At 44.2% G+C, this 25288-nt stretch overlaps 1 protein-coding gene across 8 annotated transcripts in view; it reads right to left on the bottom strand.

Annotated features, from left to right (window-relative positions):
* The window catches only part of taf2 (TAF2 RNA polymerase II, TATA box binding protein (TBP)-associated factor), a 204984-nt gene that overhangs the window by 153747 nt on the left and 25949 nt on the right, over positions 1-25288 (bottom strand). For all 8 annotated transcript variants that reach the window (XM_077599563.1, XM_077599565.1, XM_077599564.1 and 5 more), the window contains 2 exons: positions 15873-16057; positions 15690-15803 (listed from right to left, as the gene is read on the bottom strand). In XM_077599563.1, the coding sequence (XP_077455689.1) occupies positions 15690-15803; positions 15873-16057 (299 nt within the window). The remainder of the gene's footprint in view (positions 1-15689; positions 15804-15872; positions 16058-25288) is intronic.

Here is a 25288-nt window from a genome sequence, read left to right as displayed (position 1 = left end):
ATGGCCTCACCGAACTCCTCCCATGCCAGAGTTTTTGCCTCAGAGAGGACCAGAGCCGCGTGGCGCTTTGCCACTCGGTACCCGTCAGCTGCCTCCGGAGTCCCATGGGCCAGATAAGGCTCCTTTTTAAGCCTGACGTCATCCCTTACTGCCATTGTCCACCAGCGCGTTCTGGGATTGCTGCAAAGACAGGCACCGACCACCTCACGGCCGCAGCTCTGGTCTGCCACCTCAGCAATAGAAGCGCGGAACATGGTCCACTCGGACTCAATGTTCCCCGCCAGAGAGAAACTCTGTCGGAGGTGGGAATTGAAACTCCTTCTGACAAGGGACTCTGCCAGGCGTTCCCAGCAGACCCTCACAAAACGTTTGGGTCTCCCGGGCCACACGGGCATCTGTCCCCACCATCGGAGCCAACTCATCACTAGGTGGTGATCAGTTGACAGCTCCGCCCCTCACTTTACCAGAGTGTCCAAGACATGCGGCCGTGGGTTCGATGACACGACCAAAGTCGATCAACGAACTGCGGCCTAGAGTGTCCTGGTGCACATATGGACACCCTTATGCTTGAACATGGTGTTCATTATTGTCAATCCATGACAAGCGCAGAAATCCAACAATAGAACACCACTCGGGTTCCGATCATGGGGGCCATTCTTCACTCCCCTCCAGGTCTTACTGTCATAGCCCGCGTGAGCATTGAAGTCCCCCAGCAGAACGAGGGAGTCCCCCAAAGAAGCACTCTCCAGCACCCCTTCCAAGGACACCAAAAAGGTGGGTACCCTGAACTGCTGTTTTGTGCATACGAACAAACAAGTTACCTCAGTCAGACCTGTTTGCCATGGGTAACCCTACCAGAGGCACAACGCCCCAGACAACATAGCACCAAGGATCACTGGGGCTCACAAACCCCACCACCACGATAAGGTGATGACTCATTAATAATTAAATTCAATCATTTAAACTTGTGTAAAGGAATTCCTCAGATTACAATGACTTCAACCCAAGAAATTGTAACACCCGTGCCTCATCCGGCATTAAAATTCCCAATCATAGTTTTTGCTTAGATAGCGCAATGTGCTTAGGAGGAGAACTGGGTGATATGACAAAACTTGTTATCACGATAAACAAAACAAAAAATCAGTCCATAACGGAATTTATCACGAGAACTATCAATCACATCTTTTTTTTGTTTTAAATTTGAAACTTCTGTGAATAAGTGAATAAATTACTTTCTTCCTTAATCAAATATGAAATATTACATATTACCTTACTTTATAAGAGAATATGAAATATGATTTAAAGTATTTTTGTTGTTCTCTTGTGCAATAAAGATAGGACAACTCCCTTCTTACATCATGAAAAAAATTAAACCTGCAGAAATTTTGACAGGTGTCTATTTTTATAAAATTGCCTTCAAACTAAAAGTTGCTGTGCAATATGAAATAAATAAGATAGTCAACTGAAGACATCACATTTGGCAAGCAGACTATTTTCAGCCTCACAAAAAGAAAATTTACATTTTCCTCACATGTGGCCATTTACAAAAAAATAAAATAAAACAGTTGGATTAACTTAACCCCGTTTAAGTAAAGATAAGTTTTAGAAACATTTTCACAACATTAACATAAAATGGGGAGACACCTTGCTATTGAGTAAGAAAAATATTAGAGGCTGTCCTCAAGGTTAGGGTTAGGACAGTGGGTTACGACATTTTCAATAAGGATGCTCTTTGTGCACAGGTATTTACGAGGCATTAAAAAGAAAACGCCAGGGAGAATTCACTATGATCTGTTCGTGGATAGGCTCTGTGTTGTCCTGCATCTCATAATCGCTAATTTTGGCTGTGTTATTGTCTATTTGCGTTCATGCTCCATGTTAGCCAAGCTAAAAACACATTTTCTTATCATCCTTCGTTGAAAATTATTTCACGATAATTATCGTTATTGTTTTATCGCCCAGCTCTAGTTCAGGTCACCTCCCACGCAGTCAGTGACAATTTGGGGTGCCTTGTCATCTGCTGGTGTCAGTCCAGTTTTTACTTTGGGCAGTAGTAATGAACGCACCAGTCTACCACAAAGTTGTAGTGCACTGCTTTCTCTTTCCTGCTACTGACCAGCTTTATGAAAATGCACATTTGATTTTCCAACAGGACTTAGTATCTGAACACAGTACCAAAGCTATTATTACCTAGTCCCACTGTCACCATTTTTCCCAAACTAATTAAATACACAAATCCTGTTAAAAGGTATTAAAAACACTAAAAACAAACAGATAATTAGCTATCGAAATTGTGTGATAAAAATTGCCCTCAGCGTGGTTGACACCAATGACATCAAAAAGGTTAGGATTTCGGCAAGAAGAACTGGAGTCAAAAAGAGTAGTCAAGACTTTATTTTGCAACAGGTTGGAATAAAAAAAATGTAGTGGGTCAAAGTAATGCCCAATCAACATAATTTTGGAGAAATTCTACCATACAGTTTCGCCAGGGATACTTGAAATGCCATGTGTTTGTCGTATAAAAGTACATCTCAGACTGGCTGAGGGAAACCACAGATAATTCCTGCAAAGGAACTTGTACTTGAGAGGCCATAGGCATCAGCCACGATCCTGAATCTTGAGTTTGTCAATATTCCTGGAATCTAACATGATGGGAAAAAAAATGCGACCTGTGTGAGAGTATAACCCCTACAGTAATAATCAAGACTTTTAGAACTTCGATTGTTATTTTTAAGAAGACATAGCAAAACAACAGAGAACAACAAGCAGTCGGGCTTAATCTATAACACGGGGCCAAAGTTCGAAACACCCTTAAAGTCGCGGGCCAAACAGGATAAACATTTATTGAACACAGTAAAACTAAATGTTTTTGGAACATAAATATGAATAAAAACGGACAGGAATATTATTCTGAAACAAACTTAAACCTTAAACAACTTATGTAATATTTTGCTCTCCATAAAAATATCTTGTTAATTTATACAACTCAGAACTTAAATTAAACAACTTAATATTAAAATAACATTCAAATTCCTTTGCTCCTATGTGAATGTATATAAAAAAATAAACTTAAATATCCCAAAAGATTTTGCTCTCCTTAAAAATATCTCTTGTCAAAATTATACAAGTTACAAATATGAACATGCTATTAAACCTGGAATTTACATAGTGTGCTTTTTAGCAATAACAATTCAAATTATTCAGTTTTCTTTGCTTGTCTGACTCTCATCTGATCATATGCTCTGATCGCAGCCGGACACATGGCATCTTGTTTTGGAAACAAGTTGTTTTATGTTTGGTGTGAAGTCCTGTGTTGTGGAGATTCTGAGGATGGACTGCAGGTGCTCATCAGTGAAACGACCTATGTGTGCCATTTTGTTGATCTTCATCACTGAGAATAGTTTCTTACAGAGATATATGCTCCCGTGACCGGGCGATTCGTCGAAAGACGTTTCACCGATGGACGTTTGGCCGACGGACAGTTCGCCGAACGGACGTTTCGCCGAAACAGGTTCGCGCGCTCGCCCCGCCCCCGGATCGTGTGTGTACATGTTTTTCATATGCGGCCCGTTACAACTAACATTCATTTAGGAATAATAAGGGCATGTACTGACCTCCGCTGGACATATTTCTAAATACAAGTACGTACTACAATGTGCTGCCAATTTTTAATATGTTTTATTTTATCCTTGCGTTTAAAGTAGTAGCCATTTGGACACGCAATGTAATTTATCAAAGCTGGGGATTGATGTCTGACACCGTGTGCGGTCGTTTGGTCGCCGGTCTTTTGGTCGCCCCGACCGTGACAACGGGCGACTAAAAGACCGGCGCCCAAAAGACCGGCGCCCAAAAGACCGGCGCCCAAAAGACCGACGCCCAAAAGACCGACGCCCAAAAGACCGACGACCAAAAGACCGGCGACAAAACAAGGTAAAACAACACGGTCTACGCATCAATAAAAGCCAACAAAGGCCATGAGCAGTTTCACTGAGCCAACGTGTGAGTGTATAAGAGTTTGTATGTACATGCGTTGTCCCTTTAAGAAGCTACGTCAGTCAGGGTCTTAACAAGTTCTCCAACAAAAAAACAATAAAAGTCCGGGAAATTTGGAGCTTTTCTTTAGCCTAATAATTACTAGGGCATTAAGTGTGACTAAATAGTAATTCGCAGTTTGTATTTAGGGAATTTGAGCAACGATTTAAATGGTAATTATCACTTAGCTTCCGGGCGACCAAAAGACCGGCGACCAATCGACCGTGTACCGTCTGACACTGAGAAAAAACAACACTAGGACTTATGTGAAATTCTAAGTGCCTTGGACAGACTAGAACAGGGGTCTCAAACTTGCGGGCCAACTGCGGCCCTCGGGACGATAATTTGCGGCCCTGTCTTAATATGAAAGATTTATGTTCGTGCGGCCCGCAAGATTGATATGAATGACACTTGTGTTCGGAGCTGAATGAACCAATCACGGTGAGGTATACGGCTCTGGAGGGCGGGACATCGGCCGGGCTGTCCAGTGCCTCGCTCACTCACTCATTCATTCCTCCAATCAGCTGGGCGGAGGAGAAGCCGTGACGCCGATCACTGTCATTTGTGTCATTTGCACTGAAAAAGTTGCGGTGCACAAGGAATACAATTTGAAACGTCATTATACTACGAGACATGCCGAGTACGAAAAATACCAGGGAGATGAGAGAGCCAACCAGGTTGCCAGTCTTAAAACACGTCTTCTGAGGCAACAGGATTTCTTGAAGAAGGCTACCAAAGACAGTAATGCAGCAGTCGAAGCTAGCTACGCCGTTTGTGAGTTGATTGCTAAAGCAGGAAAGCCATTCACAGAAGGTGAATTTATCAAAAAGTGCATATTACAGAATGCACGTATTGTCTGTCCAGAAAAGAAGTCAGTTCAACCACATCAGCCTTTCTGCCAACACCGTGGCAGAGCGCATTTCTCACCTGTCAAGTGACATTTATGATCAACTGTGTGAGAAAGCACAATGTTTCAGTGTATATTCAGTGGCTCTTGATGAGACCACAGACATCACAGACACTGCCCAGCTCGCAATATATGTCCGTGGTGTTGATGACAATTTTGAAGTAATGGAGGAGTTGCTCACAGTAATTCCAATGCATGGCCAGACCACCGCTAAGGAAATATTTCACCAGCTGTGTGATGCCATTAAGAATGCCAGTTTGCCATGGAAGAGCTTTGTTGGAATAACAACCGATGGAGCCCCATCAATGACAGGTAGGAAGAATGGACTGGTAGCACTTGTTCAAAAAAAACTGGAAGAGGAGGGTGTGGAGGAGACCATAGCTCTACACTGCATTATCCATCAGCAGGCCCTTTGCAGCAGATGCCTGAAGTTTGACAATGTGATGTCTGTCGTTGTGAAATGCATCAACAAAATCAGATCCAGGGGCTTAAAGCACAGAAGGTTCCGTGCTTTTTTAGAGGAAATGGAGTCAGAATATGGGGATGTGCTCCACTTCACTGAGGTACGTTGGCTCAGCAGGGGAAACAGAGAGAGATAGACGGGGTTGCTGTTCCTGTGCTAAGTGATCCCAAATGGCTCATGGACTTGGCTTTTCTTGTTGATATCACACATGAGCTTAATGTACTGAACAAGAAGCTACAAGGCCAGGGGCAACTTGTCAGTGCTGCCTATGACAACGTGAGAGCATTCTGCACTAAACTTGTGTTATGGAAAGCCCAGCTCTCTCAGACAAACCTTTGCCATTTCCCAGCATGCAAGGCTCTCGTGGATGCAGGCACACCATTCAGTGGTGAGAAGTATGTTGAGGCCATTTCGAAGCTACAGGAAGAATTTGATCACAGATTTGCAGACTTCAAGACACACAAAGCAACATTTCAAATTTTTGCGGCCCCCTTCTCCTTTGATGTGCAAGATGCCCCTCCTGAGCTTCAAATGGAGCTCATTGACCTGCAGTGCAACTCTGCACTCAAAGCCAAGTTCAGGGAGGTGAGTGGAGAAGCAGACAAGCTTGGGCAATTTTTGAGAGTTGACTCCCAGCTTCCCTGAACTTTCCCGAATGTTCAAGCGGACCATGTGCCTTTTTGGGAGCACATACTTGTGTGAGAAGCTCTTCTCCACCTTGAACTTCAATAAGTCCAAGTACAGGTCCAGACTTACTGATGAGCATCTTCAAGCTCTATGAGGGTCTCCACTGCTTCATCCCTCAAGCCAAATGTGACTCAGCTATTTCAGAAGAAGCGCTGCCAGATCTCTGGCAGCAAGGAGTAGGCAAGCGAAGCCGTGTTCAGAATATTTCATGTTCAATGTTCCATTCATGTTCAGAAAGTTAAAGGTTAAAGAGCTGTTAATACAGAGATTTGAAACGGAATTAAAAATAATTCATTTTCTCTACTTAGCCAGCCAGTGTATATCTACTGTATGCTCATTATTATTATTTTATTTTTGTATTACTGATTGATTTATTTTTTATTCATCTTTAAGTTAATTTATTTCATTATTTTTTTGTTAAAAAATAAAGATATTTGATAACGTTGGAATGTTTTATCAGCGCTTTTCTTGTGGAAATCCTGATGCGGCCCGGTCTCACCCAGACTCGGCCTCTAGCGGCCCCCAGGTAACTTGAGTTTGAGACCCCTGGACTAGAGGGCTTAGAGAACAATACCTGAAAATGCCATGGAACACACTTTTACTTCTAGTTTAATTTTAAATAATTTCCCATTATTTTAGGAAATATATTTTCAAAATGATTTGCTGAGAACCTTAATTCAAAGATTAATCTCAACGTTTTCTATGCTGGTGTAAATTTTCTGGAGTAGGATTTCGGGATTTACAATTTCATTACAGCAGTACAGTGGTACCTCGTCATACGACCGCTCTTCATACGACATTCTCGTCTTACGACGGAAATTTCGATCGAATAATTTGCCCGAGATACAATCAAAATTTCGTGATGCGACCAAGCCAGGTGGCAATGGCACTGTCTTTTTTGCATCTCTTTCGTGTATAAAAATATCTACGAGCACTGAACGATTAATTCAGACGAGTTTCTCCTACGCATCGACCAAGAAACGCACAACGCGCATGCGAGTGCAAAAAGAGGGCTTTCTGGGTAATGAAGTATACTCGTCCACACAACGCCGATAGGCAATGGCACTCTTTCTCAGAATGAAACTTCATTAGCCACAATCAATACGTGGGTAAGCTCAGCTGTTGCATTTCCTGTTATTATTTTTATCTAATACGAGGAGTATTATATTACTTCTCGTTCGCTGCTCCTAAGAACATCAGCGGCACTGACTCGCAATTCCCTCTTTGTAATATTTCTGGTCGCAACTCTCTCTCATAGGCGCCGTTCAAAGCGGTTGCGACCAGAGCCATTACAACGAGGGAGTTGCGAGCCGGTCTTTATGAGCAGCGGAGCGATCGCTAAAATGTACTACAAGACTATTTCTCGTTGGCAAGTGGTCGTGGGTTATCCTATTGTGAGGACATTTGTGTGCATCATTTTCGGAATATTTTGAAGGGAATACGTAGTACAACAGCAAACAGCCCATCGATAGCGAACGTGAGGGTGGAGGCGTGGCAAACCGCCAACCCGGAAAACGAAGGTAACAAAAGATTACAAAAAATTAGAATTCAGTTTTGTGTAAAGTTACATTAAACGTATGTTTGAGTGTCTGTATATATTAATCCAAGTTAATTTAAATTTGTTTGTTCCGTTTACAATTGCGTTGTGAAAAAGAAAAAAAAAACGACCCCCCCTCCTCTGTGCGTCTCTGTCTCCCGTCTGCGAAATCCGCCCAATTTTAGTTAGATTAAACACATTTTATTACTATTAAACCACTATTTCTGTGTTACTTTGTTAATAGATGGTGAATTAGAAGAAATAAAACATTTTTTCCAATCCAATATCCTGTTTTTGGTGTTTTTTCAGAGGGTTGGAACGAATTAATTTGTTTTCCATTCATTTCAATGGGAAACGTCCGCTCGAGTTACGAGAAGCTCGTCATACGATCTCAGTCTCGGAACGGATTACGATCGTATGTCGAGGTACCACTGTACTTACTGTTACTACTACTTTATTTTCTCTATTTCTTCTGTCACGTACTGTTCTGCGTGATCTCTAAATGGCTACTACTTTAAACGCAAGGATAAAATAAAAAATATAAAAAATTGGCAGCACATTGTAGTACGTACTTGTATTTAGACATATGTCCAGCGGGGGGCAATAGATGCCCTTGTTATTCCTAAATGAATGTTATCTATAACGGGCCGTATATGGCCCGCGGGCCGAGGTTGAAAAAAATGTACACCCACGATCCGGGGGCGGGGCGAGCGCGCGAATCCCGTTTCGGCGAAACGTCAGTCGGCGAAACGTCCGTCGGCGAAACGTCCGTCGGTGAAACGTCCGTCGGCGAAACGTCTTTCGGCGAATCGTCCGAGTACCATATGCTCCCAAACATGCACAAGGTTCGAGCCACATGAAGACGGAGCTGGGGCATTGTTGCGGGAAAGGAGTGAATGAACTGTGCGGCCCCTGCAGTGTCGTACATTGCCTTCAGTGTCCCATTACACTATAGCTCAATCAGTTCCATCTGAATCTGAACAGGTGCGGTTTAAACATTGACAGCAAATGGGCTGCAAAGCAACTCAAAACTCATTTTTTGTGCTTCAAAGTCAAGCGCCATGCAAACTCACCATGTAGTGTGCTCTGTTTGTCGGCAAAGTGCGTTCTGGGAAACACAGTTGTGCTTACTTGGTTCAAAATTACCGTATTTATTCTAGTATAACGTGCAAAATATTGTACCAAAAACTGAAGCAAAGTAAAAAAAACTGCCCTCCGCCGGTGAAAAGGTCCTTTCCGCAGCCATTGTAATGGGAGACGTAAAACCAGTCTTTGTTCACCAAATGGGTCTCGAGAGCCCGTTCTACCAGGACCCCTCAAGAAGAATGGAATCAATTGTTTGGTGAATCTGATGATGGTGAATCAGAATTTGAACGTTTTTAAATATTATGATGGTGATTTAAGACAAAGGATTTAAAAATGTAAATTCCATTTGAGAATTGTGTTCATACTGGTAGTTTGTTTTACCAGGTTTCCGTACCATATGTTGCGGATAAATGTTTTGCCATGGTGACGTGTTCAGCATTTGCCAGTTACACTAATTTTTAGTCACAAAATATGAGTGCGTGTTATACACGGGTGCGCAGCTTCACTTGAAATGCCTTCAATGACTTAGCCAAAGCACCTCTGTATAAGGAATGTCGACAAACACTGAATCTATCTCCTGCATAAAGAACCAAAACTACCAGTGATTTGACCCGTTAGCTCAGATTAAGTTTGCAATTTGCGTAACAGTGCTCATTACATGGTCCATCTTCAGGACTTTGCCATAGTGCTTCCTCGTGTATGATGTAGTGATATGCTATTAACACTACAGTTTTCCTGCATCTTCACTCGCATCCTTTCCCACTAGTCAACTTTTTTCATAGCACATAGCCAGTGCTCCATCCGTTGTAAGTCAAATAAGTTTGTGCCAGGGCAGTTTCATGTCAGTTACACTTTGAACCTTTTCAAAAATGTCTTTTCTAGTCGTTTTCTCGTGTATCGATTTTATGTCCATTAATCTGTCACGTGCATATTTCGGAGTACACTCCACGGATGAAGATGGCCAGTTGTGCAGTATCAGTCATGTCAGTACTTTCATCCAGAGCAAAAGAGTAGGCAATAAAGTATTTGCTTCTTTAACTCAACTGTACTCTTAAATAAGTGACCATCTCACAAATTCGAACAGTAACCGTATTTCTACTCAGGCTTACATTTACCAGTACAGACGCTCCCCTACTTACGAACATTCGAGTTACGAACAACGGTACATACGAACATGTCTGTGCATAGGTTTTTTTTTTTTGTTTTTCCTTTTTTTTCCCCAAGATGGTGCCGTCACGCGGAAGCCAGTGACAGTAGCTCTGTATATTCTTATGTTTTTCGTGTTTTATCTTTTTTTAAATTACATTTTAATATTTCTTAATACATTCCTCTTTACTTTACTTTGTACTTTATACTTTTTACTTTAATGTTTTTACAACTGTCTTTGTTCTGTGAGCCTGGCTTCTTTCGGCTACTTCTTGTAGTGCTTCTTTCCGCCGCTAATACTGACGCCTGGCGCTGTGAGAGCTCACCCAGCATCCACCTTCCTCTGCCCAGTTCGTTGCAGTGCGTGAGTGCGTGAACGTATCTCCAGTGCGCAAAGAACATTTTATCATTAAATATCTCGTGCATCCATTATTCAATATGGTTGGTGAAAAGCGAAAGGCTTCTAGTGAGGGTGGTAGTGCAAGGAAGAGGCAAGCCATTTCATTTGAAACGAAAGTGGCAACAATAAAGAAGCTTGATGCGGGTGAGAAAATGGTGAGCGTTGCACGGGCATACAACTTGAATCGTTCGACCGTCGGTAGTATGTATACATACTGTACGTATTCTCTCCATTTTATTAAATGTTTTTTTCAGTACAAACCAATGCAGGTTACTTATACAAGCCTTAAACATATAAATGCACTTATATTAACCTTCAATATACTTATATAGGCCTTAAACATAAATTATAATACAAAATATAGCACTGAATCAACTTACGAACAAATTCAACTTATGAACAATGCTCGTAACCTAACTCGTTCGTAAGTAGGGGAGCGTCTGCATCTGCTTTTTGTCTCGACATAAGAGCTCGAACACCTTGATCATATCGCTCTTCAGAAATTCTCCATCCGTCAATGGCAATCTCCTCTGCCACGATAAAACTTGCTTTCACAGCAGCTTCACTTTGTGATTTTGCAAGGGGGAAAATACGTCTGCTGGAATGTCAGATTTTTCCTTAACTTTTCTGCTTTCTCTTTCTTTTGCTCCAACTAGGCAAGTTCTCCTACTTGAAAAGATTAGAGGCGTGCGATTGTCAACATGGGTAAACCTCAACCATGAGAAACAAAGTGGAGAAAAAAAACTAAAATCACTGTTTGATTTTTAAAGAATTCATTTCCAAATTAGATTGGAAAATAAGTATTTGGTCACCTACAAACAAGCAAGATTTATGGCTGTCAAAGAGGTCTAACTTCTAACGAGGTCTCCAATCGTTACCTGTATTAATACCCGTATCGGCTGCCTTGTCTTGCGTTATGGCGTTTCGTCTTTGTCAACTTGCAGTTGACAATTTGTGCGCATATAAGCCGTACCCTTGATTCAGTCATCATTTTTTTAGCAACAAATACGGCGTTTACACGAGAAAATACAGTAATCATACTTTCATGTGACATACTGGTAGAGTTTTCTGCTAGTTCATGCGTCTCACAAGGGGCATCTCAAAATTTAGCTATGCTAGATGTGACTCATTCACTATTAGGACCAGAGATCCTGTGTATCCTACAAAATCAAACTAAATACAGTAATCAATCATCAAAGACCTATTTTTAAGCCACCCGGAGCTTGACCACATCGCTGGACCATCTTAATCAATTCACTGTTACATAACTTCTGCGCTACCTCCTTGTTCGTCTTGCCTGATCAAGACTTATTTTTGCCCTAGGACCACGACCAAGACTATGCCCACGCACCTCGCATCGGATTTTCCTACGGACCTCAAAATTGACTTCCACGCGTTGTTCACTGACCCGTTTGATCTAGGCCTCCTGTAACTTCGCCACCAACTCTCCTATGGACCTCACAGGTCTCGACCCTCACGCTACGCTCACGGACTTACGCACACTGCTTTCCCTAGTACCTTTGCCTGTCCTTGGAACATTGATATAGAATAGGAAAAACCACGATCAAGATTGTGCGTGTGCCTGCACCTCTGTTACCGGCCCTCCGCCGCTGACCGTAACAGCACGATCCAACCAAGTATGGATTGCGCAGGCTCAGGCGGAACTCCCACAAATCAACCAGCACCACTCATGGTTCAACACAACCAGGCAATTCAATTCCTCCATACCGATGTATCCCTGATCTCCCAGAGGCTACGTTCAATGCAGGCACACTTCACATCCTTGCCTCATGCACAACGGACACAATCAACCCCAACTAAGCCTGCTCACGTGGTGGCCCCGGCGCAGCCGACCACGACCCCATAGTACCGCCACCCGCCCCATATGATGGCAACCTTGGCACATGCTGGGCCTTCCTGGTCCTTGAGGGCCACTGTGGGTGCAGGTTTTTTATCCAACTGATCCACCAACACAGACCGTGTATTCAATGCGTTTTGTGCTGAAACAAGCACCTGACTGCATTCCACTGATTGCACTTCTGAGATAGCAGATTGGTGGTAAGGTTTTCTCTTATAGGTTTCCTGGTTCCCATAGATCTTAGGAATCTTGGGGTCTTGTGCACGAGTGAGGGAACAATGGAGTAGGCGATAGGCAGATTGGCATCTGCAGTTATGCAGACTCTTCATCAGTCCTTTTGTGTTTAAAATAAGAGTTGAGACAAAAGGCATGGCTCTCAATTTATCGGTCAATCTTCGTTCCTACCCTTACATATGGTCATAAACTGTAGATTAAGACTGATAGAACAAGATCCTGGGTGCAAGCAGCCAAAATGAGTTCCCTCGGCAGGATGTCCATGCTTTCTCTTAGAGATGGAGTGAGAAGCTCGGACATCTGGGAGGAACTCAGAGTAGAGTCACTGCTCCTCAGCATTGGGAGGAGCCAGATGAGATGGCTCAGGAATTTGATTAGGATGCCTCCTGGACACCTCCGGGGTGAGATGTTCTGTGTACATTCCAACTGTGAGGATGCCATGCGGCCGACCCAGAACACGTTGGGTAGACCATGTCTGCTGGCTGACCAAGGAACGCCTTGGGACCCTCTGGGAAGAGCTGGATTAAGAGGCTGGAGAGAGTAAAGTATGGGCTTCCTCCGTCACCCGATTTTGGATGAGTCGGAGAAAATGGCTAGATGGATTAATACAGCACTTTTATCCAACAATTAAAATGCAACCCTAAACATTTCACCCCAGAAGAAAATAAGGAAGAATGTCAGCTTTTTCTCATGAAATTACTCAATTTAATCGAATTTTCAACAAGGCGTGTTTAAAGACTGTTTTACCTAAGTTTATTCAATACGTAAATTGTAATACTAGAGGAGACAAAACTCTTGACCATGTCTATTCTAACATCAAACATGCTTATAAAGCCACTTCCCTACCCCACCTAGCTGGATCAGATCACCTCTGCCTATCTCTCACCCCCGCTTACACTCCACTCCGGAGGCAAACAACGCCACAAATAAAGACAATAAAAACTTGGCCCGACAACGCACTCTCTCAGCTGCAGGACTGCTTTTCCCGCACCAACTGGGAACTTTTTGTACACGACAACCTCCAGGACTACACGGACTCTGTTCTTTCTTACATAAAAAACTGCATCGACAACGTCACTATAGATAAACGAATACGGGTTTTTCCTAACCAAAAACCCTGGATGACCAATGAGACACAGGCACTCATCAAATGCCGTAATTCCGCCTTTAGATCAGGGGACAAGATAAAATATAGCGCTGCCAGAGCTGAGCTGAAAAGAGGCATTAAAAAGGCCAAGGCAGCATATACCAAAAAAATTGAGGAGCACTTCACAGAAAATAACCCAAAGAAGATGTGGCAAGGAATACGACATATTACCAACTACAACACCAATACTATGTCTGTTAATGCAGATGCCTCACTAGCGGAGAATTTGAACCGTTTCTTTGCCCGCTTTGAGACTGACAAATCAGGCCCAGTCTCAACACCCCCACCACCACCCTGCAGCAATACACTGACGTTCCGGGAACAGGAAGTGAGACTGGTAATGCGGTCTGTGAACACCAGGAAGGCTGCGGGCCCTGACGGAGTACCTGGGAAGGAGCTCAAAGCCTGTGCTGACCAGCTGGCTGGAGTCTTCACAAATATTTTCAATTGTTCCCTGCAACTATCCATCATTCCATCTTGTCTGAAATCTGCCACCATCATCCCTGTCCCCAAAAAGCCAACCATTGGCAGCATGAATGATTATAGGCCTGTTGCCGTCACGCCTGTGATCATGAAGTGCTTTGAAAAGTTGGTAGCCCGCCATATCAGGAATACTATCTCTCCCTCAATTGACCCTCACCAGTTTGCTTATAGGGCAAACAGGTCCACTGATGATGCTATTGCCATTGCTCTTCATACAGCACTGAGCCATCTGGAACACCCTGGGAACTACGTGAGGATGCTCTTCATTGACTACAGCTCAGCCTTCAATACCATAAAACCGGACATTCTGACTGACAAACTCTCCCACCTTGGACTATCCTCTTCAATCTGCTGCTGGATAAAGGACTTCTTGACCAACCGCCCACAGACTGTTAGACTTGGTCCCCACCTCTCTTCCTCCATTACACTAAGCACTGGCTCCCCTCAAGGCTGTGTACTGAGTCCTCTTCTGTACTCCCTGTACACCTACGACTGTGCACCCACCCACCAGTCTAACGCCATCATCAAATTCGCTGACGACACCACTGTGGTCGGACTCATCTCAGGAGGGGATGAGTCGGCTTACAGAGATGAGGTCAACAATTTGTCTTCGTGGTGCTCGGTGAACAATCTCACACTGAACACCACGAAAACTAAAGAAATAATCTTGGACTTTCGCAAACACGGCACAGATCTGGCCCCACTCCTCATAAATGGAGTATGTGTAGACAGGGTCCAGTCCTTTAAATTCCTGGGGGTCCACGTCACGGACAAGCTCTCATGGTCTACAAACACCACGGCAGTGGTGAAGAAGGCTCAGACACGACTCCATTTCCTCAGGGTGCTCAGGAAGAACAACTTGGGCTCCAATCTTCTGAGAACCTTCTATAGAACCACTGTAGAGAGCATCCTGGCGTACGGCATCACAGTGTGGTACGCTGGAAGCACGGCGGCAGACAAAAAGGCCATGCAGAAAGTGATTAACACTGCCCAGAGGATTGTCGGCTGCTCTCTGCCCTCACTTGAAGACATTGCCAGCCCGTGTTACCTCAGCAGAGCCAAGCACATCATAGGGGACCCTTACCACCCTGGTCACAATCTGTTCCAGCTGCTGCCCTCTGGCAGACGCTATAGGTCCCACAAAGCTCGGACAAATAGGCTTAAGGACAGTTTTTTCCCCACATCCATCAGACATCTAAACTCGCGCTAACATACACACATTCCCTTCTGCGGCATATGAATAGATGTTTGGTTGGTGATCTGCCTCCTACTAGCTGACTTGAAGGAAGGTAAGTGGCAGACAGTGTGCGGTAATCGAGAGGTAAGCGACCTGTATGTAATCGAGAGGTAAGCGACCTGTATCCACAACAGCGGAATGACAAATTACAAGTCCGTAACTTACACTTATTTAGGTCTTTTGCCGATTAAACGTAGCTTATGGAGAAGCACCATCAATTTCGTCACACGCAGTTTCTGCGTGTGATGACAAGTAGGCTTTTTTGTGTTGTGGTAATGACGACATGGCCTATGTCCGATTATTAATTATTGAAGTATTACAACTTGAGACTCTTTTAGTTGATTGAACACATTTAGGAGTTGTATGTACTTAAGATGATTGTTTGGGCGTCCCTGCTTTAGCTGCTGCTTCTTTGCATGCAACCCCATTTTAAGTATGCCTGCCAATGGTAATAAAACAAAATGTCTCTCACCAAGACATCCTGGAGATGAAACAACCAAAAAACTGTTGAGCCAAGGCCTGGGCAAGGCAACGACGGGTAACAGGGGTCTGGTCAATGATCATAGAACTGTGAAGTAGGTTTGTGCTGGAAAATATGGCAAAATATTGTTTAACGTGTTTGTGTGTGTGGATCGATAATAAATCTCAGCCCTACCTGAAAATACTCATTGAAGCATAGGAAGATCCTTCCACATAAGTCTCATCAACAAACACAGTTTTGAAGCAAGAGTAAGGGTAGCGGCATGTTAGAATTTCTTCATAGAACTCGAAAATCTCATGCAGGTAAGACATGGAATTCTTGAGAAGTGGCAGTAGTCGTGGCAGGCAAAAGTGGGTCACCTGGAAGAAGAAAATTTGGATGGAATAGACTTTCGAAATGTTCATTATCGTAATGATTTTGTACTACAGGGGTGCTCACACTTTTTTGCTCCAAGATCTACTTTACAAGGAGCAAACGTACCAGTCTAGTTGTCGGCAAGGAGGTTGCTGGGAGGACAGCCCAGACATGTGATTAACAACAAAGTGCGCCGAAATGAACACATTAATCCTTCGAATTTCGCGGATAATATAGACCATACATGGTCTATAAAACCGAAAAACCCAAAAGTAAGATCACCCCAATTATTACTACCATACTACACGTTTTTGCGCTTATAAAAATAATACCAGTACACATGTACAATTACCGTATTCTCACAGCTATAAAACGCACCGTCATTTGCAGCTATATTTTCTGTTTTTTGTCAATAGATTGGACGCCTCGTCCAATAGGGCGCTAGCATGTGTTATGCTAGCCGCTAGCATATGTTATGCTATCCACTAGGGCAAGGGTGTCAGACTCGGGTTGGTTCGCGGGCCGCTTTAACGTCAACTCGATTTCATGTGGGCCGGACCATTTTAGATATAATATTTAGATTTTTTTTATAAATGGATTAAGTGAACTGGAATAAAGGCCCTGAATATTCAGTTTTTTATAGATCTAAAACAATGTTTATTTTAGCTTTTTATATATTTTTAGATTTTACAAAATTATTTTAAAACTAAAAACAAAGAAAATATGGATTAAAAAAATAGCAATTAGCGATTTAAAAGGGGGGAAATCAGGAAATGTAATATACATCAGGTGTCCCCAAACTTTTTCCTGTGAGGGCCACATAACCTTTTCCTTCTCTGATGGGGGGCCGGTGTCAGTTTGTAACAGAAAAAGTGTGACGATCGTAGGGGAGCTTAAAATGTTTATTGTTTTCCAGAAAGCCACACAACCAAATAACCCTTTCCAGGTTCTTTACAGAAAAAAGTCAGGAAACAAATAACACTATTAATGAAATCAATAATAACTAAATAACCCTCTCTGATTTCTTCACGAAAAAAACAGGAAATAAATAAAACTATTTATGAAATAAATAATAACTAAATAACTCTCTCTGGATTGATTATAGAAGATATTTATTCCGAATATATAAATCCAATTCAGAGTTGCTCCCCTCCACAGCTCTGGGTCAAAAAGAACATTTCTCAAACAGGTTGCAGTTTTTATATGCTTGAATAGTCCGCGATGGTCCCAGGGCTCCGCCCCCACCTGCGATCGTCCAGATGTCTCGCTAACACTGTGCTCGTGCATGCATCACGCATGCACCGGTGGACGTGCCCGCGTGCATCAAAGGGAAACACTCCCGCGGGTGTCACCAAAGAAGCAATGCGAAGCCCCGCTTCACTGGGATTATTTGTGGGCTCAGCGGGGGGTGCAATGAACCAAACACAAGATTAAAACGTCCCAGTCTTCAAGGCCAAATAGGAAAAAAAATCTGATAGCGTCTCTGGTATTGTTCAGAGGGCCGGGCCAAATGTGCTGACGGGCCGTATCCGGCCCGCGGGCCGTAGTTTGGTGACCCCTGATATACATCTATACCAGGGGTCTCGAACTCAATTTACCTGGGGGCCGCTAGAGGCCGAGTCTGGGTGAGACTGGGCCGCATCAGGATTTCCACAAGAAAAGCACTGATAAAACATTCCAACGTTATCAAATATCTTTATTTTTTAACAAAAAATAATGAATTAAATAAATTAACTTAAAGATGAATAAAAAATAAATCAATCAGTAATACAAAACCAAATAATACTAATGAGCATACAGTAGATATACACTGGCTGGCTAAGTAGAGAAAATGAATTATTTTTATTCCGTTTCAAATGTCTGTATTAACAGCTCTTTAACCTTTAACTTTCTGAACTTGAATGGAACATTGAACATGAAATATTCTGAACACGGCTTCTCTTGCCTACTCCTTGCTGCTAGAGACCTGGCAGCGCTTCTTCTCACATAGTCACATTTGGCTTGAGGGAGGAAGCAGTGGAGACCCTCAGTAGAGCTTGAAGATGCTCATCAGTAAGTCTGGACCTGTACTTGGACTTATTGAAGTTCAAGGTGGAGAAGAGCTTCTCACACAAGTATGTGCTCCCAAAAAGGCACATGGTCCGCTTGAACCTTCGGGAAAGTTCAGGGAAGCTGGGGGTCAACTCTCTCAAAAATTGCCCAAGCTTGTCTGCTTCTCCACTCACCTCCCTGAACTTGGCTTTGAGTGCAGAGTTGCACTGCAGGTCAATGAGCTCCATTTGAAGCTCAGGAGGGGCATCTTGCACATCAAAGGAGAAGGGGTCTGCAAAAATTTGAAATGTGGCTTTGTGTGTCTTGAAGTCTGCAAATCTGTGATCAAATTCCTCCTGTAGCTTCGAAATGGCCTCAACATACTTCTCACCACTGAATGGTGTGCCTGCATCCACGAGAGCCTTGCATGCTGGGAAATGGCAAAGGTTTGTCTGAGAGAGCTGGGCTTTCCATAACACAAGTTTAGTGCAGAATGCTCTCACGTTGTCATAGGCAGCACTGACAAGTTGCCCCTGGCCTTGTAGCTTCTTGTTCAGTACATTAAGCTCATGTGTGATATCAACAAGAAAAGCCAAGTCCATGAGCCATTTGGGATCACTTAGCACAGGATCAATCAACTCACAAACGGCGTAGCTAGCTTTGACTGCTGCATTACTGTCTTTGGTAGCCTTCTTGAAGAGATCCTGTTGCCTCAGAAGACGTGTTTTAAGACTGGCAACCTGGTTGGCTCTCTCATCCCCCTGGTATTTTTCGTACTCCTCAGCATATCTCGTAGTACAATTACGTTTCAAATTGTATTCCTTGTGCACCGCAACTTTTTCAGTGTAAATGAGACACGTCGGGGTGCCCCTGTGTTCAACAAAGAAATATTGCACTCCCCACTTTTCTTGAAACTGTCTGTGCTCATCACCGACCTTTCTCTTCACGGTAGGCTTTGAAAGAGACATCTCTGGGGCTCTGTAATATGTTTTTCCACTTGGAATGAGTCTCGGGTTGATCTTTCACATTCAGTCGCGCGGGTTTGTGGCGCATGTGCACTTTCGCTCTCCGTTTCAATCGCGGAGATGGCTACAGACATTGACACAGGCTGGATCACGGATCATAGCGCCTCATTCAGTTCTATGCTGAGAGCAGCGGAGGAGTGTGCGCGCCGAGCGGAGTGATCGGCCTCACGGCTTCTCCTCCGCCCAGCTGATTGGAGGAATGAATGAGTGAGTGAGCGAGGCACTGGACAGCCCGGCCGATGTCCCGCCCTCCAGAGCCATATACCTCACCGTGATTGGTTCATTCAGCTCCGAACCAAAGTTCCCTCTAATTTTTTGTTGGTCTGAGCAGAAAGACAACCTTCCTGAGCGCACTGAGTACCAGTGTGAGCGACATCATCGGTATTCGGATGATTCGCCTAAAGACGTTTCGCCGACGGACGTTTGACAGACGGGCAGGTCGCCGAATGGACGTTCCACCGAACGTTCATTCGGCCGAACGGAGGTTTCGCCGAAACGGGATTCGAACGCTCGCCCCGCCGGATCGTGTGTGTACAAGTTTTTCAACCTCGGCCCGCGGGCCATATACGGCCCGTTAGGATTTTTAATCCGGCCCGCCGCCGGTGTTGTCCAAATTATAGTAAAAATCAATGTTCGTCTACCATCAATGGCAGTCCGGGAATAAGCACTCTTGGGCAGGCAGATGTAGCAGAACCGAGCCGTAAAATGACAGCAATCCGGTCAAATCCATCCTAAAACAGCATTTAATGATTAAATACAAATACTGGATGATATCGCGATGGAGGCAAAAAAACGTCTATAGACGTCCATTCGCCAAACGGCTCAAAATGCTCTCAAATTCGGTCAAATCCAGCTGAAAACAGCGTTTAATGATTAAATACAAATACCAGTATTTGTATTTAATCATTAAACTAACAAATACTAGTACGACCTGTCCGTCTGTCAAACGTCCGTCGGCGAAACGTCTTTAGGCGAATCATCCGGTCACGACATCATCATTGCTCGCTATCGGCACACCAGTATCACACCTGCCACAAGCAGGTGCATGTCAATGTTCCCTCTAATTTTTCATGTAAAACATGCTGTAAAACAAGAAAAACATGAGTGGACAGAGCTACTGCCACTGGCTGCCACTTAAACGGCGCCATCATGGGGAAAGGGGTAAAAAAAAAAAAAAAAAAAAAAAAAAAAAAAAAAAAAAAAAAAATTCGATCTTTCATATTAAGACGGGGGCCGCAAATTATCGTCCCGAGGGCCGCAGTTGGCCCGCGGGCCGCAAGTTTGAGACCCCTGATCTATACTCTTTATTTTAATTTGATCCTAAAACAGAAAGTCGGCACTCATGATTTACCGTATTTTCACGAATACTCGGTGTATCGTATTTTAAGCCGCAGTGTCAGTAACGAGTGCTATTTTTGTATTGTAGACACACAAAGCACGCACCGTTTTATTAGACGCATATATATTATATATGGATGAACATCGAAACGCAATAGCGCTGGCTACCGGAAGCAGCCTATTTCCGGGTTCCGGTGCGCAGTGACTGCTGAGAAATATAGTTCTTGCACGCTACACCCACACGCTAAAAACATGTTTTAAAAAGGCAACGAAAGCAAAACTGAGTTCGATAGTACTTTATTTGGACATTTAACAACTTACTCAAGTCACCATCACCTACAAATCCCTCAAACTCCTCATCTTCTGTGTCCGAATTAAACAATTGCCCAAATGAGCCTTCCAAAAAGCCGGGTCCCCTCTCTTCGTTCTCAGAGTCACCGTCATTTCCATGTGGCTCCTTAGAAATGATGCCGGCTTTGGCAAAAGCTCGAACAACCGTGCAAGCAGACACGTTCGCCCAGGCGGCCACAATCCATTGACAAATCGTAGCGTAAGAAGCCCGGCTCTGCCTGCCACTTTTCGTGAAGCTGTGTTCGCCAGCGATCATCCACTGCTCCCACGCCGCTCGTAACTTTGATTTGAAAGCCTGGTTGATGCCGATGTCCAGCGGCTGTAATTCTTTGGTCAAGCCTCCGGGAATGACGGCAAGCTCCGAGTTCATTTTCATGAACTGGTTTTTCACAGTTGCTGTGAGATGAGCACACATGGAGTCAGAAGTCAAAACAGACGGCGAGTCGTGAAAAAATCCATCTGGTCACTTGACATACACCTCACGTAGCCAGTCTCTCATTTTCTCCTCGTCCATCCAGCCCTTTGGATTCGCCTTCACGATGACGCCGGCTGGAAACTTTTCTTTAGGCAGAGTCTTTCGCTTGAAGATCACCATTGGTGGTAGCTTCTGCCCATTAGCATGGCAAGCGAGAACGACAGTAAAAGCCGACTTCTCGTGCCCCGTTGTTCGTATCGCCACCGTGCTGGTCCCCTTCTTCTCGACAGTGTGGTTCATCGGATGTCGAAAGTCAGCGGTACCTCGTCCATGTTGGTTATGTGGTTTGGCTGTATAAGTTTGTCAGCAATCAGCTTGGTGCAGTAGGTGCGGAAAACGGCTAGCTTGTCAATGTAGTCCGCCGGAAGTTGCTGCGCCACGGTTGTCCTCACTCTAATCGCCAGATGGTGCCGTTTCATAAAACGAAAGCACCACGACGGTCCTCCTTCGAAATGTTCAATTTTCAATTCTTCCGCGAGCGCTTTTGCCCTCAGTCGAATGGTGACTGTGGAGACGTTTCTCCCAGCTGCTCTTAGACCAAAAATCCACCGCTCCAGTTGATCTTCCAAGTCGGGCCACCTTGCCTTGTTCCCACGGAAACTCAGCTTCCTCTTGTTGACTTGGTGAAGCTCCTTCTCCTGCTTTCTCCATTTGCGAACCATAGATTTGTTGATGTTGAATTTCCTCGCCACTGCTCTGTTCCCATGATCCACTGCATGATCGATGGTTAGAAGCTTGAACTGTGCTTCGTAAGCGTGCCTCTTTGTAGAATTATTCATTCTTCGTTTTGCAATTGAGCACATGCCCACACTAGTAGTATATATAGGAACCTTGTAGGGGCGTGGCTTTAGCGTCTTCTCCCACACACCCACTCCCAAGCCTTTACCCACCAACCCGCCTTCTCTATATAAAAAGCGTCTTCGCAGGTAGTGCTCAGTCAGGCTCTGGAGCTCGCTCGGCGCTCGGCCGTGATCGCCGGCGTTGCCGGCGCCGCTCGCGCTCGCGCTCGGCGCTCACACAAGGTGCTCTGCATTATAAGGCGCCCTGTCTATTTTGGAGAACATTTTAGACTTTTATGCACGCCTTATAGTCGTGAAAATACGGTACTTTCCCGGGCCACACAAAATGATGCGGCAGGCCAAATTTGGCTCCCGGGCTGCCACTTTGACACCTGTGCACTAGGGTATGTTATGCTAGCTACTAGCGCATGTTAGGCTTGGCACTAGCGTGTTTTTGGGTTAGAGACAGCACGAGCAAAACTAAGTTTGAAAATGCTTTATTGAGGTCAAGTACACTGATATAAAGAGTTGGGCGTTTAACATGCTAGGCTACACTGTCAGTCAGAGTTGTGTATTCCGGGAACTTGATTCCAGCTTTGGGGAAAGCTCGAATAACAGTGCTGGCCGACACTTGAGCCCAGTCATCCACAATGCATTGTAACTCGCGACATGCATCACTCCCAAGCCTTTGATTCTCTTCGCTGTTATATGGGCATCGACAATCCCTTCCAAATCGTCACATTGTACATATAAAAAAAATCGCAACTACTTTAAGTACTGTACTCACAGTGAAAATAGTTCCTGTGCTTGATTATAATTAAATAAATTAAAAATGGTTATTGGGAACTTTAGTCGAAGTCCTCTTCATCAGATTCGAGAGGCATTGGATCATCGATTGAATCTTAATGAGGCGCCTTAAGGGCAGAAGTTTTTTGGAGCACAAGCAATATGGTGATGGGGAGTTGTGAAGGCTGTTTCCTTTTTTGTAAAAAATATGGTTTTGTACAAGGACATGACACTGTCAAGACGATTGGCAAATTCAATGACTCTGACCATGTTGTCATCAATCGCCTGAACCCGTTGTTGCAAACTACGTGCCATATTGAAGATCTCCTGTAGATTTCCTAAAGACCACTCTTAATCCTTATGTTACCTGCTCCCTCTTCTTCCTCATCCCCATGCATGATTTTAATGAGGTCCTCATCAGTTGGGGGGTTGAGTGGCTCTTGAGTAGTATATTGTAGTATACTGAGCCAGCGTCACGACCTTATCTACGGCGTAAATCCTTCGTGTATAACTTGTTAGCCGCCCCTGCCTGTGTCCCTACTTGTAATGCTGAGTGTACTGATTTTAATGATTTTAATGTTGTTGTATTTTTCCATGTTAATTCTTGTCCTTCGAAGGGGAGTGAAAGGCCACTTTTTTTCCACCCTTCCAAACCCATTGTTTCACTTTCACAATGATTCCGAAGCGCTGTCAAAGGCGAATCTGTAGGCAGCCTGTCTGTATTGTAAATGTATGTCATAATTGTTCGGCTTGGCTGTACCTGGAATGATTCTCATTGTAGAAAGTACAATACCCAATGTACATGTATGTATGTATAATGACTAAGCTTTCAATTCATTTCAAGTGTCGGCGCCGCTGATGTGCCAACGGGAAGCTCCCATTGGATGACGTAGTGTCATGAACACAGGGGTGTGCCAACGCGACATTCCCATTGGTCGATGTAGCGACGCTAGAGTTAGTATCGGCGCCACTGTGATGTGCCCACGTGACACTCCTATTGGTCAATGTTGCGGCATTAGAGTCAGTGTCAATGACACTGATGTGTCAACGTGAGGCTCCCATTGGTCAATACAGTGGTACCTCGAGATACGAGCTTAATCTGTTCCGGGACTGAGCTCGTATGACAAGATTCTCGTAACTCGAGCGGAAGTTTCCCATTGAAATGAATGGGAAACAAATAAATTCGTTCCAACTCTCTGAAAAAAAAAAAAAAAAACAGGATATTGGATTGAAAAAAATGTTTTATTTCTTATAAGTCGCCACCTATTAACAAAGTAACACATAACCAGTGCTTTAATAGAAATGAAGTGTTTAATCTAACTAAAATTGGGCGGATTTCGCCGAGGGGAGAGGGGCACAAAAGGGGCGGGGGGCTTCGTTTTTTTTTCCACACAACGCACTCGTAAACGGAACAAACAGTCCACCCTCACGTTCGCTATCGATGGGCTGTTTGCTGTTGTACTACGTATTCCCTTCAAAATATTACGAAAATGATGCACACAAATGTCCTCACAATCGGATAACGCACGACCACTTGCCATGGGAGCTTCGGGGGCGCTGGCTAGCGGCTCCTTTTAGCTTGTAGCATCTGTGTTCGCATCCCCTCGAACGGCGCTATGATAGAGTTGCTACCGGGGATGCTGTTGCGAGCCAGTGCCCCTGATGTTCTTATGAGTAGCCAACGAGCAGCAGTCTTTTATCAGCGATCGATCCGGTACTCATGGGAGCTTCGGGGGCGATGGCTAGCGGCTCCTTTTAGCTTGTAGCATCTGTGTTCGCATCCCCTCGAACGGCGCCTATGATAGAGTTGCTACCGGGGATGCTGTTGCGAGCCAGTGCCCCTAATGTTCTTATGAGCAGCCAACGAGAAGTAATAGAATACTCCTCGTATTAGATAAAAATAACAGGAAATGCAGCAGCTGAGCTTACACACGTATTGATTGTGGGTAAAGTTTTATTCTGAGTGCCATTGCCTGTCGGCATTGTGTGCACGAGTATACTTCATTACCCAGAAAGCCCTCTTTTCCCCGTGCATGCGCGTTGTGCGTTTCCTGGTCTGAATAACTCATCTGGTGCTCGTAAATATTGTTATACACGAAAGATATGCAAAAAAAAAATGCAATGGCCACCTGGCTTGGTCGCATCACGAAATTTTGACCGCATCACGGGCGAATTATTCGATCGAAATTTCCCCCGTAAGACGAGCATTTTGTAAGACGAGCATTTTGTATGACGAGCGGTCGTATGACGAGGTACCACTGTATAGCGGTGCTCGAGGTAGTGTCACGGAGAGTGATGTGCAATGCGAGGCTTTCACATTTTAGCTTACGAGAGATATCTGGATCGTGAGCCATTACATTTTTTTCAACCTTGGCCCGTGGGCCATATACGGCCCGTTACAGATAACATTCATTTAGGAATAACAAGGTCATGTATTGCCCCCCGCTGGAC

The sequence above is a fragment of the Stigmatopora argus genome, chromosome 4 (assembly GCF_051989625.1).
Source record: "Stigmatopora argus isolate UIUO_Sarg chromosome 4, RoL_Sarg_1.0, whole genome shotgun sequence".
NCBI lineage: Eukaryota > Metazoa > Chordata > Actinopteri > Syngnathiformes > Syngnathidae > Stigmatopora > Stigmatopora argus.
Note: the sequence above shows the minus strand (reverse complement) of the source record. Positions and strands in the feature narration are given on the sequence as shown.